This window comes from Alligator sinensis, unplaced genomic scaffold (assembly GCF_000455745.1).
Source record: "Alligator sinensis unplaced genomic scaffold, ASM45574v1 scaffold145_2, whole genome shotgun sequence".
Taxonomy (NCBI): domain Eukaryota; kingdom Metazoa; phylum Chordata; order Crocodylia; family Alligatoridae; genus Alligator; species Alligator sinensis.
Window position 1 is genome coordinate 2,853,800 of NW_005841954.1, and position 20,848 is coordinate 2,874,647.

General features: G+C 37.7%; 1 protein-coding gene across 5 annotated transcripts in view; it reads right to left on the minus strand.

The window, feature by feature from the left end:
* Nucleotides 1–20,848, minus strand: part of ASCC3 (activating signal cointegrator 1 complex subunit 3) — a 567,052-nt gene that overhangs the window by 164,553 nt on the left and 381,651 nt on the right. For all 5 annotated transcript variants that reach the window (XR_003093256.1, XM_006020463.3, XM_025200058.1 and 2 more), the window contains exons 17-20: nucleotides 11,152–11,271; nucleotides 4,618–4,782; nucleotides 2,384–2,470; nucleotides 208–384 (exon numbers count right to left, since the gene is read on the minus strand). Coding sequence is in view for 4 of the 5 variants with exons in the window: in XM_006020463.3 (XP_006020525.1) it covers nucleotides 208–384; nucleotides 2,384–2,470; nucleotides 4,618–4,782; nucleotides 11,152–11,271 (549 nt within the window). In the remaining variant the exon portion in view is untranslated. The remainder of the gene's footprint in view (nucleotides 1–207; nucleotides 385–2,383; nucleotides 2,471–4,617; nucleotides 4,783–11,151; nucleotides 11,272–20,848) is intronic.

Consider the following 20,848-nt stretch of genomic DNA (forward strand, 5'->3'; position numbering starts at 1 on the left):
AACAAGCTACTCGTGGCTCCGTCCCATGTTCCACCCTGGCTGGGCAGCGCCTGTTGGTGCCCCTTTACTTCAGCGCCCGGGGAGGTTGCCCCACTTGCCCCTCCCTTACTACAGCACTGTGTATGGACATTTTAGAGAATGACAAGATCTGGGGATAAGGAGACAAATCACTAGATATTACAGATTTTGTTTTGTTTTTGTTTTTACCTGGGCAACATACGCAGAGTCTGAAATAAGAGAGAAACTGTCCATCTCCCCTCTGCTAATGTATGTTTGAAGAAGGATATTTATCTTCCCATAACTGTTTTCCACACCGCCGGGAGCAGAAAGTTCACAGAAACTGTTCAGTAATGTTTCCAGCTCCTCTGTTTCTTCTTCTCTTACCTAAAACACAATTAATAAATTATGAACAGGCTGAAGTAACTTTATAAAAACTTTCATACTGAAATTAACTTTCCATTATTTCTTAGTTACATTATTTTTAAACAGTCTCTAGTTTTAAGCTAAATAAAAAACGCCCCCAAAACAAAAAAGCCAGTCTTTCATACTGCAGCTAATAGAACTTAATTGAAACTATCTTAATAGTGACACAATTACTTTTTATTATTCATCACCATCTATTAAGGTTGCCATTGACACACAAGAATTTGATATGCCACAAAAATTGAATCTTCTGACCCTACCATCCTCTATCTGATGAGATTTCATTTTTTATTTGACCACAGTAAAACCTCTGTCCATCTGGATTAGACAGTCTTGAATTAACATTAAATGCATTCATTACAGTTATATAGTTGGCATGTGGCATAATACATTCTTAACTCAAAACTGTGAAGTACTATGATTCATGGTATTAAAGTTTTCACTGTTAATAAGATTAAGTCTTAATACAAGTAAAGAAATATTCATATCTATGGTTTGAATAATGCATAGCATTTTATATTCTCACTGATGACCCTCATACTACAAAACACAGCATAAATCTACATATTCTTTGATTTACTGATAGTCCGTTAGTGTAAAACTTATTGAAAGAGGGTAAATGTTTGGTTCATGCAGGAAATCAGCTGGGAGACATTTTCATTAGGGCCTGACTAATATCTAGAGGACTCAGAGAATAGGTTTCAAAGCCCCACATCACAGCTGACCATCTGGCATGTGGAGGAACCTTATGCCTTATCTCCAACAACATGTTTGGTAAAATGCCCTGTTCTTGAACTAAGCATTAGTACAGCTCCTCTGGTGACAGTGAACCAACTAATTCTAAGACAGCATATAAAATGTTTGAAATAACACACAAGCATGTGTCCAATATATATGCATATAAAACGAGTATATCACACTAAGGGGTATATTCTTAGTAAGAATATTCTCATTTGCTAGTCTCCTCTCACTATTGTTGTTGGGAGTTGTACAACTGACACATCACAATGCATTGAAAACTATAGTACAAGTAATACAGTTTCCTTGTGCCTTCTTGTGCTTGGATCAAGCTAACCACTGGGCAATACTTGAAGGATCATCATTCATTCAAAAAGAAACAATTCATTTTGAAAATGTTATAACTAGTGATGTAAAAATAACTCCTAAGATGCTATAATGAAAAAGATTAAACAAATACATTTTTTTCTGAAGGGAAAAAAGATGGGAGCCCTTACAGAGATAGCAAAAATGAGGGCTGGTTGCTGACCTGAGTACATTTGTGTTCTTACTTCCCTAGTATGGATAAAAAATCCTTTTACACCCAAATTCGTAGATTTTAAGGCCAGAAATGGAGATTCATATCGAACAAACAGTTTGGCATATACATATATGTCAAAAAATGTCACCCAGTGGTTCCTACATCACTTCTATCTGTGTTGCAGGTATATATTCTAGAAAGAGATGAACTCATTCGTTGAGCTTTAGATAAAGAACCCTTGTGGCCATTTTGAAATGTGCGGGGGCTTAATACACATGATGGTAATGTGATACTGGAACATTCTAATTACAATGATAAATCAAGTCTGCTCCAATGTGTTCTAATTAGAAAGTTAATGAGCAAATCTATAGGCACCCCAAGAGATCTTCCAAACCCCAGATATATCATTCCAATGGTCACTTACTCTGATTTTTAAAACACTGGGGGCAGGCGGTGACATAGTAAAGCCCTTATAAAAAAATTAAAAGAATCTTTAAAGAAAATATATCCCTAGCCAAATAGTTTAAAGCTGAACCACTATTCCAGTTTAAATACAAGTAATTTGAATGATAGCATGTATAGGACGTGTCAGGTATTCATGCTGGGAAAACATTCTATGCTTGTGCCTAACATTTACAAAAAATATTGGATAAGGTCTATTTCCATGAAAATGCTTAGCTGTATGAAGTGATGCAGTCTTACCTTGATCTGCTCAAATTCCTCAGCTTTAGATACTATAGCAAGAATATCACCTTCTGTTTTATGAGCATCAAAAAGTTCATTGAAAGTCTGTAAAAATAAATATATGCACTTATGACTTAATGTTAATAAATAAAAATATAAGAAGCCCTAGCAACTTAAAATTAAAAATGCTTCTGACCTTAGCAATTAATCAGATAATTACTAAACAACTACCAAGATTATTTAAAAGCAAATGGGTTTTTTAGCTTGATGCAGCTTGATGGAGACCAATTTTCTAGTTTCAATTGGTTCAGTTGGGACAACCAAAATCCTTTGCCCCTTTTGAAAACCTTGGCTGGGATATGTCTGATTATATGATGACACTAAATCGTTAACATTTTTAGTGGTACAGTACTGTAGTATTTATGCAGGACATGTCCTGTTGGCTACAATTAAGGACAGACAGATTTTAAACTGGTGCAGAATGAACAACAGTCTTGTACCTACACATTCACAGACAGGTAGTTATATGCGTTTCAGTGCACTATGCTTGCCTTAATTGCTGATAAATTCTACCACATGCATGACAGAGAGGTAGGATAGTCACACAAACAGACATTTTCTTACTAGGGAACTCTGTATAGAAGTTCTATCACCTGCATACACTTACATATGCTGGCAATAGACATCTAAAGACAGACAGACATCTAAAGAAAAGGCATAAAAATACAAATAACATCTAAAACCAAATTTGGTCAAAGCAAGGTTTCTGATCTCTCACTTATTTCCATATACTTAAATTATTTCCTTCTTTCTTTGTCTTTTCCTTTTTGGTAACCACGATTTGAAAATAATACTGATGTTAAGTCAGTTACATAACCTACAATACCCTTTAGGCTAGGGATAAAAATTACACGTAAACTGGTTTAAGTGATCAGAAACTGGGTTAAATCTGTAACAGAAAAAGAAGTGCACATAACCCAGTTTCAAAATGGCAGAAACTGGTTTAAGATAAACCTGGTTGAATGTAGTATCAGACTTAACTGATTTGGGTCACACTGGTTAATGGAACTTCTGCCACAGACCCCTTCCTAGTTCAAGTTTTTAAGTTAAATCAGAGTCCCCTAGCATCCTAGCCTGCTTTTCAGACTTGGGCTGGGCTATCTGCTCCAGAGAACAAGACTGGCCCTGCCCCTCTCTTCCCTGGTGGAGGACTGCAGTGTCTGCCAGGCTGCCCCCTGCCCCACTCCTCCCTCGCTGCTCACTGCTCAAGCAGGGATCCCCCCTTCCCGCCCCTCTCCCATGGAAGGGACTCCAGCAGTACAGACCTCAGCCAGCACTTGGCCATCCCCCCCCCGCCCCCAGGCTACCTAATGCTGAGAGGTGGCTCTGTGTGTGTCGTCAATTTCACTGGAACAAAGGCAGACAAAAAAGTGCCCACTTAGGGCCAGAAGCCAGTGGCTTGCAAATGCAAAGGTACCCTGCAGATGAGAAGAGCTTGAAACTCATGAGAGAGATGAGTTTGTTTTCTTTTGTAGGGCTCGATGGCCTCATAAGGTTTGCATTTTGATAAGCTCTCTACTGGCTTTCTTGCTTCAAAGCCTGCAATCTTTCAGTGCTCAACAGGAGACAGAGGTGTGAGAAATGACCTGGTTTGCAATGAATGAGACCTGTGAGTGCCATCAGTTTGCTGCAGACAGTATGAAGAAGCAGGGAGAGAGAGACTGAATAGCTCAGTATCATCAACAGATGCATGCACTGCACATGCTCCCTCCCCGCCCACCCCCCTTTCCTCAGAGTGTTAGCCAGGAGCTGGAGTCTGGCAACACTCCCCACCCCCTGAACAGCGAGCAGGGGAAAAGCCTGGAGAGGGCTGCTTTCCCCTCCACCTCCAGGCACACCCTGGCTAGGGATTGTGCAAGCCAGAGTCGGGGTTTACACCTCTCCTGAATCATAGCATCCTGCAAGGGCCTGGTCACGCCCCCCCTCAGTTCAGCACTATGGAATGGAAGGGAGGGCACACTCTAGTGCTCCCTGGCTTCTGGCCTGAGCCACTGCAGGTATATGCCTACATTTCCTGACTTAAAAGTGAATGTCTATCCACTTGCAAGTCAGTTCAATCTCTGCAGGCTAGATTAACCTGCAAAGATTGAATCAATTCAGGCTTGGGCTTTTTGAATGTCTGTCCCTAGCCGTGATGATTATTTTGTGTAAAGACTTAAAAAGAGGAAGGTGTACCAAAAGTAGAATAGTACCTCAATGGTATTATATTTAATATAGTAATGGCTGGCAGTTCTTCCTAAATCTGTTGAAGAAAAAAAACCAGTCCTCTCTTCAAAACGAATCATCCGGGCTTTGTCTAGCTTTCTGCCGACTTCAATCACCAGTTGTTCTCTGTGCTTCTCTAGTACTGAATCCATCTAAAGACCAAGCACAAAAAAAAAATCAGAAATGACTAATGTACTTCAGTGAGTTAACTCAGTTCTTTTAAGAGACAGAAACACAATACAGCTGGAAAACAGAGAAAATAAAGTCATAATTGCCAAATGAAGAATTAGTTGAATGCTTATTAACAAATGTTATATGGACATTAAGTCCAAAAAACCCTTCATCTATATAAATAAAATGAATAAAAACAGGAAACTCAAATCTATATCGGTCCATCCTCAAGTTATACTACATTTCAATCTACAAATTTAGAAAATTCTTGCTAGATACTTACAAATATGGATGACTATATGATAACATTGTTATATTTATTTATTAAAACCTAATAATGAATTTTTCACCTATTGGACATCCCTATTAAAAGGTAGAGCACACAATTTATTAATCAATAACTGAAATAATTTTGTTTCAAAACTTAACCCTGCTGATCAAACAAAGGATCTAGGTGCTCAAATATGGATTTGATTTCTAAAAACGCTGAAAACAGAGGTGCTTGAAATCCTTGGAATATGTATTTTCCATTAAAAAAAGAAAAGAAATCAATATAGCACATACAAGGGACCACTGCAAAAAGCAAGATCATAAAAGAAAAATAAAAGCTACAGTTGCTTACTGAATGATCTAACTTCATTTTTTAAAATAACTTAGCAGGGTTTGGAATCATCATCATCATGTTACATTATTACAGATATTTCCTAGTTTCCTATTTATGAGGATTTTTTTTGAGTATATATACCCTGTGTAATATGATATGAAGACAGCTTATTATCATATTCTGGAGCTGGATAATCTCCAAATCTCAAGGCTGAAATAGATATTGAGAATAAAGTGTGCAGCATGTTAGCTGGAATGTCTAGTTAGACTCTGATTCCACACATGTTATCTACTGCACTTGAAGTACACAGGTAGTTCCACTAACTTCAGTGAAAATACCATACCTATAAAATAACTGACTTAATTTCAATGATTTATAGCCATAAGTTGTCAATTTTATAAAGATCTGGCTACACTTATAGATAGAACCTGGTATAAATTGGGGCCCCAGCTCACTAATATTGTGGCCTGATCATAGCAGGTGCCATTTTTGTGCTGATTGTGATGCCCCCCTCCCCCCTCCCCCCTTTCAATGGGCTGAGGCGGCAGGTTTAGGGCCAGGTTTAATTGCAATAGCAGAGGCCTTGTTCCCAAGGCCTCTAACCAGTGCTGAAGCACAGGGAAGGGGTTGCAAAAGGGACAGAGGGAGGAGAGAGCTTGGGGATGGGTAGAGGAGAAGCTGCTTCTTCCTCCAGGTAGGAAAATTGGGGTGCAGGGGGAAGGGGGCACCTGGGGGCTGCCTTGGCAGATGGCCCTGGCTTTAGGTAGGGTTAGGACTGTTTGCTCCTCTGCACATGTGTTCTCTGCCCCCATTCCCAGTCCCCCAGTTTTCCTGCCCAGAGAAGCAAACAGCCCCATCCCCGCCCAAGCTGTCTCCTTCCCCTGTCCCTTTTGCATCCCTCCCTGCCTCCCCTGGACTACTAGGCTTTTGCTGTTGCCTGGGGAATGCTTTCCGTAGCCTATAGTAGCCACCTTGTTGCAACAAAATGCCATGATATTGTTGCTTGCTGAAGAACTCTCCAGCAAGCAACCATATTGTGGCATTCCATTGCAAATAGCATTTTTTTGTGAAAATCACTTAATTTCATTATTTTCATGAAAAATAGGAAACCATTATTTAAACCAGGCCCTACTTGTAGAAATGACAGGAAGGACAAGTCTCTACCACCTCTGAACGGTGCCATGGAGCTGCTCATAAACTGTGTTTTAAGCAGGCTAATTAGATGCTGCACTAAGTGTGACTATATTTTATTTTCTTTGGGGCGTAGCATGTGCTTTACTGTAGCGCTTACCAGGGTCCAGAGGTGGTATAGACATGTCACAAATGTCCTGACTGTCACAAACCAAACAATGGTCTGGGGATATGTGGGGTGTCATGCAAGTTTTTCTTGCATTTATTTCATTGATATGTGTGGTCTTGCTGAAAAACCCATGTTATGCTATATCCATTCATGTTATGATTATCACTGTAACAGTTTGGATTATATTATGGCATCTTTATTTTGTGATTTATGATTTTGGATGTGGTTTAGCAAAGAAGGTGAGGAATACATACTTAAGGACAACTGCCACTCCCAGAAACAGGCAGAAGAAGACATAATAATGGTGGGGCAGCCAGACCATTGTCTGTTTGCAATGGGGAAATTGACTCCTCTCTAGCAAAAGCTAGAGAAATGGCCCTTTAGCTAGGGGAATTCCAAGTGCTTCAGGGAAACCAGAGTTTTCTGGAGGATTCTGACTCTTGAGCAAATAGGATAATGCAGATGGGGGGAGGTAGTTAAAGCCTATCTATGATAAAATCATGGTATTTGGATTTTTTTTCCTGGGCTGGAGAAGCCCCAGAAGCCAGGGCTGGTAGATTCAGAAGGAAGGTTGATCTCTAAAAACCCTGGTAGGTCACTCTCAGGAAGGGTAGGGTGTAGCTAGATGAGAGGGTAAGAACATTTACTCATCCTGCTTTTTTGTATTGAAAATTATGGTCAGTTTTGCTCATATGATTCTTTTCTCCTACATACTAAATCCTTTTCTTGTTTTGTCTCAGTACTGGCTGCCTGTGGAAAAAGTGATCTCTGGGTGAGTGATATTCCAGACAAGCCCATTCTCCAGAAAAGGGGACCTAAAATTTATTTCACAACCTAAAGGGGAGGATACCTGAAGCTGGCAGAAATTCCATTGCTGCAGCTGTGGGGTTAGGTATAAGGGCAGTTGAGCAGAGGATTGTGGGGATAAGGAGTTATCCCAGGGCAACCCTGGTCTGTTCTTGAAAGCAGCAATGGGACAATGGGGGAGAAACTCAGGGTTCTGGGGGTGTACCAGATGGGTATGTGACACTGACTATCAAATATTAAGTCTGGTAAGACTTCAACAGGGAGTAAGCTGCAGAAACAGAAAGTGACGTATCTCTACCTGTGGCTAGCTCTCACACCCCTGGGGCAGTGTCCTGGTGGCTCCTGAAGGCTTTGTTGCTTCTTGTCCTGAACTGAGGGAAAGAATGGCTGGGTAATTAATTCCTGGTTTTGGCTGAGGCTGCTTGCTCTGAGCTGGAAGATGCATCTGGCTGCTTCCTCACATCATCTGGGGAACTGCCTAGTTGCTGAGCTTGTAGTGGAGTGGCCAGTACTAGTTACACCCGTCTCTTCTGTGGCTGGAGAAGTCCTGGCTGCTTCTCCCTAGTTACAAGTTGCAAACCCTTCTGATCAGAGAAAGAGTCTAAAGCCCCAAAGGCCCATGCTGTCAAGCAGTATTACTCAACTGATATGTTACAGTCCCTTGGAGGGGGAGCGTCACAAAAAGAAATTAGGGTGAGAAATACTGAAATTTTTACTAGAAACTAAAGCAACCCCCCCCACAAAAAAAAATCTTACTCTGGCCAAAAGTGCATAAAATTGAACAATCTCTTGGAGCATTCACATAGATTATTTAGGTTTATAATCCATATGTTTTCCTATTTTTATAGTGAATGAAAAGGGCTTGCAAATCATTTTTTGAAACTGAATGCAGACTTATTAACCTGGAAAGGTCGAGAAACATTGTCCTAGAGCTCTGTCTCCGTGGTTAGAGTCCTGGCAGGTCTTTATGGTTCAGAATCCTGAGGGGTATAAGAGAGTTCTGCCTAGAAGGGACCTTTACCATGGCTCTCCAAACCAGAATGTCATTTCCAAGGCAATAGCAGCAGCAATTTAGAAAGTTTTACACAAAAGTCTGTCATCTACTACTGGAAACTGAACACAGTTGGGATATTTACTTGCATAAAGGTAAGAATGCATAGAAATTTTCAGCATCAGGGTGTTAATCTGAAGAAATCTCAATTTCATTTTGTACTGACTTCTCAAGGATATATTCAAACTTAAAATAAGAGAGAAAAAAACATTAAATCTTAAATGAGAGTTGACAAGCTGCTGAAAAGTTTGACTAGCATCCTAGGCCACCTCTTTCCTGTTTTCCCAGAAGTAGGCTCTTCTCCCCAGAATAAAGGCAGTATGTTGTTACGTATGCTGCTTTCCCTAGTGACAAGGGAGGAAGAGGCTTAGCACTCTCTAAAATTTTCAAGCATTACAAACAAATATACATATACATATATACCCTTTATAAGGACAAAAAAGCCCAGCTTAGCTGTTGGAAAAGGAAGCTGTGATAGACAGTATAAGAAAAGGACTGGTAAGAATCAGTGGATTTTCTTTTATATAAACCCATTTAAAACAAATATGAACACACATTTTCTGTTCAGCAGTTTGATCACATTTCCTCACTTCCTTACCCCAACCCACTTAATGTAAATTATGGTATTCTTCTTTTAGTTGAAGGAAGTGAAGCTCAGAGAACATCCTTGTTACTGGCAAACATTTTGAAAAATTGGAGAACAGATGCTAATCAATGTGGAGGAACTGGGTTAGCCAAAGAATTAAGATTTGCATATTCACAGAATGGTTATTGACAATATGCATAGATCATGTCTCAGCTCAGTTCAGATTCAAGTGAGGTATAGAGCAGCATACTCCCAAGAGCACAGAGAAACATCCTGAACTTCCTGATTCACAGCAACGGCATGCTTGCTGCTGTATCTTTAAATGGATTACATGCTGGTCCTTGGATTACTGTGTAAAAGAATTATAGGATCAGACAGAGCACTGGTAGATCTTCAGGGATGGTACTTCCTTGGAGCTGACAAAAATCTGGAAAATGACTGTGGACTGAAGAATAACAATTCATTTGTTTTATTGTTTACTGTAAAATTGCTCTTGGTAATGGTTTGCTAACTTTATAATTGGGTATTACCAAAACTATTTACACTAATTATCCAAAATATTTTAAATCATAAGATAATTTGCAGGGATTTCTACAAAGATAGGCTATACCATTCTTTAGCAAATGATAGTATGTAATATCACTTTAGATCGGGGTGTCAAACTCATCCAGTCCATGAATGAGGCTGGTAAATGAGCTGGATCAGGCCCATGGATCCCTTCCCAAGGATAATTGGTCTGGTGGCTGCTCCACTGCTATGTACCACATGAATCCCAAAGTGGCTGGAATGAACGCTGCATACGGCACAGTCTAGCTGGAGCAGCAGCTGTGATGAACACAGTGACCACCCCAGCTGCACTACTGTATGAGGCACCAGCTCCAGCCAGTCTGAGACCCATGCTGCCTGCAAGCATTAGATGTTTGACACTTGTACTTTAGATAATGTTTTCCTTTTATCTGTTGGTGTGATACAAATAGAAGTGAGATATGAAAGCTTATTAAAAAGTTTGGGGTGATTGTATTAAGCAAGCCTCTCAAGGAGGGCCAGTAAGGTGTTTAAAACATGCCACATGACAGTACTTTGAGATCTATGCTCTACGATTTATTATGGATCATTGATAATTTCACAAACACTCTCTACTTATTATCTAAAAGGACTATGCCTAACATTATAGCCTCTTCATACAGATACATAGCTACTATTTAAAAAGCATATCTTCAGAAAGATGTTTTCTCCATTTTTCTTCCCATCAGTGTATGTTCACCTCCTGCCTATCACATTACCCTTGTAGAAGGTGCTAGTAGAGCATGTCCAGCAGTGTATAGAGATTATCTGTAAATTGTGAAACCCTCCAAAAAAGTAAAAATAATGAATTCATCTATGAAAAAAATATATCTCTAACTGTGCTTTGATTTATTCCAAAGGGGAAAAGAATTTCTAAAAGTGACATCAAAGGAATAAAAATCTGAAAATGACTGGATAACAACAAAGATTTAAAATTGATTTATTGTGTTAACCTGTTAAATGAGCAAGTACGTTATCTGATAATTTATGATACCCCATTTGATGAAACCTTCTAAAACAAATACTCTGCACAAGAAAAAAAATTCTGTGTACAGACTAAAGCTATGGTTTCAAGAAGACTTGAGTGTATCGCTTATGTCTGGTTTGCAGTATTGAAATACTGACAGCAAATAAACAATGAAAGTTGTTTTGATAAAAAATAGTACTGTGTGTTGATGGGTAGTTTAGCTGTTGGCAGTATTTTTGTATGGTGGTGTAAAAATGTTTTCAATTAAAAAGACTATTCAGAGGAGAACTTTTAATTTACTTTAGTACAAAATACCCCCAAAACGCTGCTATAAAAATATATTTTCCTTCTCAAAACTTAAAAACAATTGCTAATGTCAGGTAAGATAGAAATGGCAAATATTTATCCTCACATCAGGAAAGGATTACAGAACAAGAAAGTAGGTTAGATTTTTTTAAATGCATTTTCTACCTGATAAGCCTTGTGACTGATGCCATATACTAATGGATTTGCTCTCATCCGTACATAAAGATAAGTGTAGCTTATCCACTTTACTGCTTCCTCCACATTAGTTACTGTTCCAAGAGCAATCTGTAAGTAGGAGAGTTCAAATTAAAAAAAAATTGAAGTAAATACAAGCATAAAGTTCATAACATATTTAATTCAGGGCTTTCGGGCTAAACTATGAAAACTGTTAGTTTTCTAACTGAAGTTACAATACTCATAAAATCATCTTTTTGAAACATCTTACATCTGCATTCAGAAACACCTATTTATTACCCTGGTGATAATGCCAGTACCTTCTTTGACAGTAAGTTCCAAATACTTAAGCACTTACATAATCTTCCCTACTGTTTGTAATTTTGTAAAATAAAAGGACCAGACCATGAAGACTTTTAGACCCCAATAATTTGAATAAGGCTTGACAATTTAAAACAAAATTTATATTGTATTTTTTAATGTTTATCTTTATAAGCAACATAAACTTACTTTCTTTTCTGCTGTCAACATAGGAACATTTAAATGAAATATTTACAACCTGATCTAAACTGGTTAATCTGTTTAAAATATAACTCCATATGTATTTTAGAAAACATATTAAAAGGTGAAAACATTCTGATAATAGACAACTGATAGTGTAGGAATTGGATAAGTGGACTGGATTTACCAATCAAATCATACTGGTACATAAGACTTTTTTGAAGATGGTTCCATATTTTATATTTTTAAGTAGTTTTTGGCTTGCCTTTTATCTTTGAAGAGTCACATGCACAAGGCTTCTGGCATACTGCTGGCACATGAAAAGATAACTGAAGTTTGAGTGGGTTATTTTATATATTTATTCAGATTATTGATGCACCTGTATTGAAACAATATCACTAAGACTCATCAAGTGCATTAACATATTTCCATTGGTTGTAGTCATGGAAAGTACTGGGTGTTTTGCTGTTTATTGTAACTGCTAATTTGAGCTCATTGGGAAAATTCAAGACCTTCATCACAAACAAACATATCTTTTTGCATATTATGTTTTCCTATGGTCATACTGTTAAACGAACTCTTTAATAAAAAATTGTGAGCAATTACTACTAGTTAAAAGATTAATGACTTTTATAGCCTTTTAGTTTCACATACATTTACTTTGTTACACAGATTTTAAAAAATCCATGCAACTTAATTTTAAATTCTGAGATCTATGCATCTACATGCTAGTAACAGAGAAATTCATTACTACAAAAAAAGAAACAAATATAACTATCCCAAAATAATATTGAAAGCTAAACATCTCTTGTCAATTAAACCCATGTAAATCTTGTATAATCCTCCTGACTTCAATGACTAACATTGAGACTTTAACCCAGATGGTGCTGTAATTCATTGGACTTGACTTGATTCTGCTTCCCAACAGTGAGGAAAAAAAGGCAAAGTGATATTTTCTTATGTACATATACTCATGCATGAGGCACTAAAGGATTTAAGAATGCAGACTTGCCCTGAACTACCATATTTCAGTTGAAAATGAGGAAAGACATTCTTACATCTTTAGGTTGTTTACTCATTTTACCTCCCAAATTAATTGGTGCATTTGATTTGTCTGTATGACTCAAACCACTTTCCTGTACATAACTTGGAGCAGGATCTTTCAATATTACAAAAACCTTTCACAAAATGGCCAATTTTAGAACAATCAAAATAAAAAGTTCTTATTACAGAAAAGAGCAAAATCTGAGAATTGGTCAAAAATAACCCTTTGTGATTTATTCAATGACTGATATTAGTATTTAGACTGGTTAAATAATAAACATTTCTACAGTTCAGCAAAAAACAGTGGAGGAAGATAAGGATATGCGATATATACCAAGGTTGCATATAAAAACCCGTACATATTAGAAACTTTGTAACATCCATTTTTAAGTGTGTTCAGTACCATACAGAGACAAAAGTAAAAGCTACTTCTGAATATTTGCTGCCACCTAGTGTGTAGCTAAAGTTCTTGCCTCAGATATGTCATGCAATTATTAATTGTTTGGGTAACATGAAACGAAGTATTTGTACTGTAAGCATTTAAGGCTATTTACAAAACAAATGATCTACACAATTTAGCTTCTGCTAGATTGGGATATTTAAGGCAGGTAAGGTAAGTGAAAAGGGTAATAAAGATATTGCTTCTAAAAAATATTGAGAAACAAAGGTCTTAAACAGGCATTCATTTCCAGGAGAAATCTTTTGGGGAGAGGGATCAGTACAGCATTCAATCTGCAGCTGCCCCTTCTTCCCTGACCTCCATGCCTTCCCTAGACTGGGAGGGGAGCAGAGCAGCGGCTGCTCCCCACACCTTTTCCAGACTCGGATATCACCCTGGTTCCTGGGAGGAATCAAGTGGCAAGGAAGCATACAGGTGTTGTTTCCCTCTGACAGGAGAGATCTTCCTAATTGAAAAAGGCATTGTTCCCAAGGGAGAAAATTGATGAATGCCTGTACATTTTTGGTTTCTATCAAAACAGCAGAGATTCTCCTGGCAGAAATGTATGCGCTGTATGTGGCCATGGACCTTATAGTTTTGCTTGGCATAGAAAAATATTGCACTAAATCAAAGTCCTTAAATGGATATTTAGCTTTCAAAAGAAGAAATGCTGAAGCTAAACATTTACATTTTCTTGAAATTGAACTGCTTGATTACAAATTTTAACAGAATGCTACTATTTAAACTGTTCATGCAAATAATTGTGAATGCAAACTGCATTAACAGAACAAGAGACTCAGTTTTAAAAAAGCTAGTTCACCAGGCAAATATAAGTGAAAATAGGAGAGAAGTCAGTGTAGGAATTTTTCAGCCAACTATTCATGGAAGGATGCAACGGACTACTGTGACTCTGAAACAAAGTTCTGTTAGTACAGGTCTTAATTTTTACAGGTAATTTTTGTTGAATGCCTTTTTAAAAGCTCCATGCCATGAAGTGGAGAGAGTTGAGCAGCAATTCCCAATTCAGTTAAATTTTTCTGCTTTTCAAAACATAGATATTAATAGTTGAGCAGAAAATTAGACTTTTTACAGATCTCAAACATGCAAAGAAAAAGGAATGCAGTCTGTTTATAAACCATTTTCTCATGCAAAATTTCTAGCTATATGAATGCTGATGTACAACTGAGTCCAATTATTCCTGCACGTGAATCAGACAAATATTTAGAGCAATACATCAAGAAGTCTTTCGTAAAGACTCCTATCAGCATTTATTTTGTTTTCAAATAGTCTGAAGGACCATTTTTATACCCTTTTTCTGATGTGATCAAGAACTCATTCATGCATCTCATTTGAAATATTTTCTTTAGCGTTACTAGCATTTACTAAATGGAGTAGAACATCCACATTATCACCTTCTGAGAAAGGAAAAAATATAAATCAAATAAATAATGGGAACAGTCCTGTCTTAAAGTCTCAGAGGAGCTAATAGTCTAGTATAAGTACTGTATAAGTAGAAAAATAATATCTAATGAATTTTTGGTATTTTTTCCATCTTTTATAGTAATTTAACTCCTTAGAAATGTTCTGCCATATTTTGGGCGCACACATAATCCAACCCCCTCTACCTGAATAGGTAAAGGCATTTTCCTGGTCTGGCAGGGAAAAAGGTAGAAGTTCTCATCCTGTGATTGGCCTCCAGGAGGTAGAGAGACATCACCTCAGCAGGCAGGCAGGCTGGTGGGCTCAGGTAATCCACTGTTCTTTGTGCACAAGGGTACGGATACAGAAAACCTTCACCCTCCAGCCTAAGCCTCACTTTACACCCTGATTAGCAGCTTGTATCCCTCCAAACCTAGAATTAGGTACCTCCCCACTGCCACCCACTGCAGGCTAGGAATCCAGTGGTAAAGTTAGGTTCAAGTTGTCACAAGTTTGAAATTGCGAGATTCCGATTGCAAGTACCCACAGGAGGTCTGTTTTTTTGATCAACTGAAACTGGACTCCTAGGGAAGTCATTCTGTTAGAAAAATGCTGGGGAACCTATTTCTGAGGGGAGGATAGTGAGGTCCCAGCAACAGTCTGGGGAACAAGATGTGGAGATGGGTATGTGCTGATGGCAATTCTTTAACAGGTGGAAACAGTTAAGAACATAAGGCAAGTAAGTCCTTTATTAGATCTAGCCACACATTCCTTATTCATTATCCCATTCCTGTTAGGAGACCTGATCTAGATGCAAGATATGCAGATGTTCTTATAGAATTATGTGGCCTTCCCTTGATAACAGCCATTATTATGTTCATTGATCCATTTCTTTTTTCATAGTAATCTCTCTCTATTAAATTAAGAATCACAAGGGTCTCCAGCAGTCTCTCCAGCCTTCAATAGAACTATAAGGAATACTTTGAGATTTGGAAGAAGAAATGATCCTATTCCCACACTAAGAAATAAAGTACTTTCAGCAAAGGCTAAGGACTTAAGTTAAAATGGGCTAATCTGACTGAATGAATATGCACTATAAAACAATTCTGTTTAAAATTAGGGAGATAATCACAGACCAAAAGGGATGCCAAGAGATCATCCAATTCAATTCCCCACACATGGCTGCATTATCCCTGTCAAAACCATTCTGGGTAAGTATTGTCTAACTGCTTTTAAAAGCTTCCAAGGATAGAGATCCCCAAATCTCTCCAAGACCCTGTGTTCCAATGCTTAACCACCCTCATAATGAGGGAGCTCTGTATATAATCCAACCTAAATTTCTCTTACTGTAATTTAAGAACATTGCTTCTTGTACTGTTCCCTGAAGACACAAAAAAAAAAAAATCTGTCACCATCCTCATTATAACCTTAAGTATTTTAAGACAATTATCAAATACTACTGCCATCTCCTGTTCTCCAAGCTAAACAGTCACAGTTCTCCAACGTTTCTTCATAACAGGTTCAATGTAGATACTATTTTGTAAATATTGTAACACAACTATTATTCTCTTCATTGTTTAGACAGCCCTTTCAAAATATTAAAGAAAAGATAAAGTTATCAAATCTCTATCTTTTAGATACAGCCCTTTCCCTAGAGATATTGATCTAAAATTCTTGACTCAATAAATCTTATCAAAATCAATCATATCTTCCTTCATTTTTCACCTTTCTAAGCTAAATAATAATAGACTCAGCCATGTCTACCAAGGTCCATCACTACTGAACTTTTTTTGGACTTACTCCACTTCAAGTGTTTTTACTTGTACTTTTTATCTACAGCAGCTTCCTCATCCCTAAGAACAGCAATCTTCATACCATCCATACAGCTTTACAGGTGTTAGCAACAACAGGAACTTTAATATAGAAAAATGACCAATAGCCACTACTGTATCTAAGGATATGTCTTCAAAGACAGATCCTAAAAGGGAATAGACAACTATGTGTTTAAACACTACTGATCATTATATATGTATTCTATAGTTTATATTTTGTTTCCATGGTTTTCATAAGCCAAAATTATCTCAGAGCATGGTGAGATGTAGTGTCATGATGACATACTACTTATTTTATTTTTTACAGGTGTTGTAGCCTGCTAGGTAGATATTTTGAGCTACTCACATAGGTTCATGGAATTCTGTCCCTTAAAAGTTCTTTACGTTGAGATCTAATCAGCATATAAGAGAAGTTTAGACCACTGCTGAATTTAGAGAGATAAACTGCTATCCAGAAAAACAATAGCTTCTTGTAATTGACTTCACTTACTATTGATTTCCTGTAATCAAGCAGACAGTGATCTTTCCTGCCCTGTCATGATAGTAGGAAAAATCATGTCTGATGTATCAGAGGTCATAAAAATGATGGTTTCATGGCCTTGACAGTGGTTTACTTTTTCTTTTCAGCAGTTCCCATTACACCTTAAGTGTTGCTGTTTCCACTAAAAATCACCAAAAATCATTAACAAATGTTGGGCCAGAACTTCAGGTGCTATAGCTGCATTGTGTCCACTGCACCTACATTATCTGATATCTGAAGGGCAGAAAAGCTGCCATAACATTGAAATTAAAGTGCATTAGATATTTTAAAAATATAATCAAAACAATGACAATTACATGTTCAGAATTTCCTTCCAGTTTTCTACTTTCTTTAGAGAAGAATCGATACTTAGACTCAAACCGTTTAGTGTTCCACGGTAAAAGGACCTTAGTTTTAGTTCAACATTAATACTGGTTTCCTATTTCAGAAGTTCAGAATATTAACATTTTGACTTCTAAACTAGCTTGCAAATTTCTTCCCCCATTCTTATTCCCTGCGTTAGACCTGATGAAATTAACAAAAAAAAAAAAAAGATTTACATGTGATTCAATTATTTCAACCATTCTTTTTCTTTCTTTTTTGAGTTGCCTAACATTATGTACTGAGAGTAACTATGGCCCCTGGCATACAATCATTTAAAGGCATCATGGAATCTGATCTCTTATCCCAAAATTGTGTATCCCTCCATGCATATGTGCATGTCCCACAAAGTTGAAAGCTGGGTGCCCACAGCCTGGCATCACTGAGGGCTGGGGCCAAGAATCAGTTGATTGGGTGGTCCTCACACTAGAGCAGCACCACAACTGTTTAAAGACCCTGAACTGTCCTTGGGGCTGGGGTTCATTCAGCTGGTTGTTGACCCCAGCCCTGGTACAGCACCAGAACTGGTTCAAGACCCTCAGGGCTGGGGCTGAGTCCACTGGCAGGCTTCTGTCCAGGGAGTTTAAAAAACCTGAACCTGGCACCTCCAGTAGGACTGTCAAGGGCTTAGAGGCTCCTGGTGGGGAGACCTGAGGCTGCTTATAGATGTAAACCCCCCCCCACCCCCAACAAAAATGGTGTTTTACTTTAAACTCCACGCACCCCCCACACTGAGCCTAGCATATGTCCGAAAGAGGCATTGTGTTAGTTGAACGCAATGTCTGTATAATAGATAAGGTGCTCCAGCAGGGCTTTATTTGGCGCTTTTATTTGATAGCTGATTGAATCAGCTTTAAATAAAAGTTTGAAAAAGCCCCACTGAAGTGCCTGATCTATACAGATGCTGCAGAGGGAGGCTGAACTAACATTCTGCTTCTTCCAGTAAAGCACATTTTTTTTCTACATCTGTCAGAGGCCTGAATGTCTTTCACCACCAGGGGCCTTAAACTGTAGGTGTGGGCTTTAAAGTTGCCAGAAGGAAAAGCCCTTTGGCTCCCCATACCAAGAACCTCATCTTCCATGTAGGACAGTTTGTGCACAGGGATTAAATTCCTCAGTGGGGGAGCTTCTTGGTGTCCCTGCCAGGGGCCCAAAAGGCAGCTCTGAACCCAGCTGGAGAACAGGGGCTGGCCTGGGGGGCCACCCTTGTGCATGCCATATATTTAATTTAAAGCCATATACAAACCAGACAAAAATACTCTACATATGTGGAACATTTTTATGCCTGGTTTGCTCTTTTATGGCTTCTTAAATTGGGTGCATGTGTAGCACTCTTGCCATTTATGCTGCAATTAACATGTTAATCATGGCATAACTATAATGCATATAAAGGCTCTGTGTAACATATAACTTTAATGTCCCTCAGTGTTGTGGGGTTTTTTTGTTTGATTTTTTCCACAAGAGTACCACTTAGGTATTCAATTATTGTGAAGGGTCATTCAGTTTTCATTTGGGCTTGGGGTGGTTTCAGATATTAAATTCTACCATTTAGTAAAAGTATATGCCTATCTGGTCAATTATTAACACTTTCCTCTATTTTTTTCCCCTGTATTCATAATGTTATCAATTTCTTATAATTCTTCATAAACAGGCTTACCTTTTTTATAACCATAAATTCTGTCAGGAATCTGAAATATCTGCAGTTTACTGTCTCTTTCAGTGAAAATGAGACAGTGAAAGGAAACTTATTTTTGGTGCAGGGTAGTAATTGCAGGTAGATACTCTTCCAATATTACAAAGTCTTTTTATTTTATCTTTCCTTCTTTTGCATACTTATTTTTCCTTCTGGATCTTCAACATGAAAATTAACTTCTCATTTAGATACATACTAGCTCAGAATGATATTTACTTTCCCAAATCTTTTGCAATTATTTTGGTTCGATGGTTTCTAAGCTAATAGTTTAGATAATTTATTATAAAATGAAAAGAAAATAAAGCTAATGACAACATAAGTCCTTACTGTTACAATAACAAAGCTGGGCATTGCAAAAATTAGAGTTCCAAAACAAAGCCAACTACACTGAACTTTCTATATACCTGTTTTGCTTAAAATTGCAGACACTTAGTAAAATGTCGGTTCATTAATTAATGTGCTTATGCCAGCACAATGTAGTCTTGTGTCTAACAAGGCCTCTGACTATACACTACAAATAAATAAAGTGTTGTATATTTACATTGAAACACATGCTTAAAAATTGGAAATTAGGATTTGCAGAATATTCTAGCATTTAATGGAAAAAAAATCCCCAATGATATCCTGGCTGTGAAGGCAGATGTGTATTTGACTTGATTTTAAAGGTGTAAATAACTTTAAAAAAGTATACTTGTGCCTTTCTTTTCCTCTTCATCCTGTGTAAAGAAGTCCTGCTCTTCTTCAAAAAAATAAGGTCTTCTTGGAAAAATAGATATTCTTGTGAAATTACACCTTAATTAGAAAGGCATGGTATTGATTCTTTGCCTAGACAATATTAATATCACATAGGAAATAAAGAGGTTAAAAAAGAATTCCAGAATTTTAAATGGTTGTAGTAAACACCTCTGACTTTGTAGGCTACCACTTCACATACTGAAAAATACTCTTTTCCATATTAGAATTACTAGGCCTTTTCTGTTCCCACTACTTCTAATAGAAAGCTGTTCTAGAACATCATACCTGTTATGGTCAGAAACATTCTCCTGATTTGCACCCTTAATTTATTCATGCCAAATTTACAGTAATTTGTTCTTGTGACAATATTTTTCAAAGAATTCTTCTTTTCACTGTGTTTGTCTCCCTGCCTCCAACCCCAATATACGGTACTTACAGATAGTAGCTCTATCTCTAAATAACCATTATTTTTCTACATTTACTCTAGTAAGAAAATCTCTCCATTTCTCTGATTGCCTATGCAGCTCTTCTCTGCACTGTTCCACTTTGTTATAGACATTTCTACAGACATTTCTACTATCATTTCACTAGCTCTCCAGCTAAGTAGGGTCTATTAGGATAGAGTAAAAACTGTATTTCTGATATATGAATCAAATGGAAAAAAATGAATCCTTTTTTGGAGAAAAGAAACACAAATATAAAAAAACTCACTTAGGCCTTGTTCATACATCATAAGGTAACAAGTAAATGACATAAACCCAAAGTTTGTCTATTGTTTTTATTCAGGATTTTGCTGTACAGGTTTCCCTCGCTTTATGTTGTACATGCGTTCCTGGAAAACAGCCCATAACTCAAAGTCACACAAAGGGAACTCACTTTATAATATAACAAATAGGGATACATTCCAAGACCCTGACTGTACTGACCCCCAGACCCATTTCTACCACTTTTACAAGACCATTTTGGTACTCTCCAACACCAGATAGTACACATGAGCACAGGGTGGTGCTGAATGGTACCATAATAGGGATTGCAACTACAGAAATATGTGTCGCAGACAACAAGCAAGGAGCACAGATCCACACAGGAGACTATATTTTGGTGCATATCACTCCCACAATGCA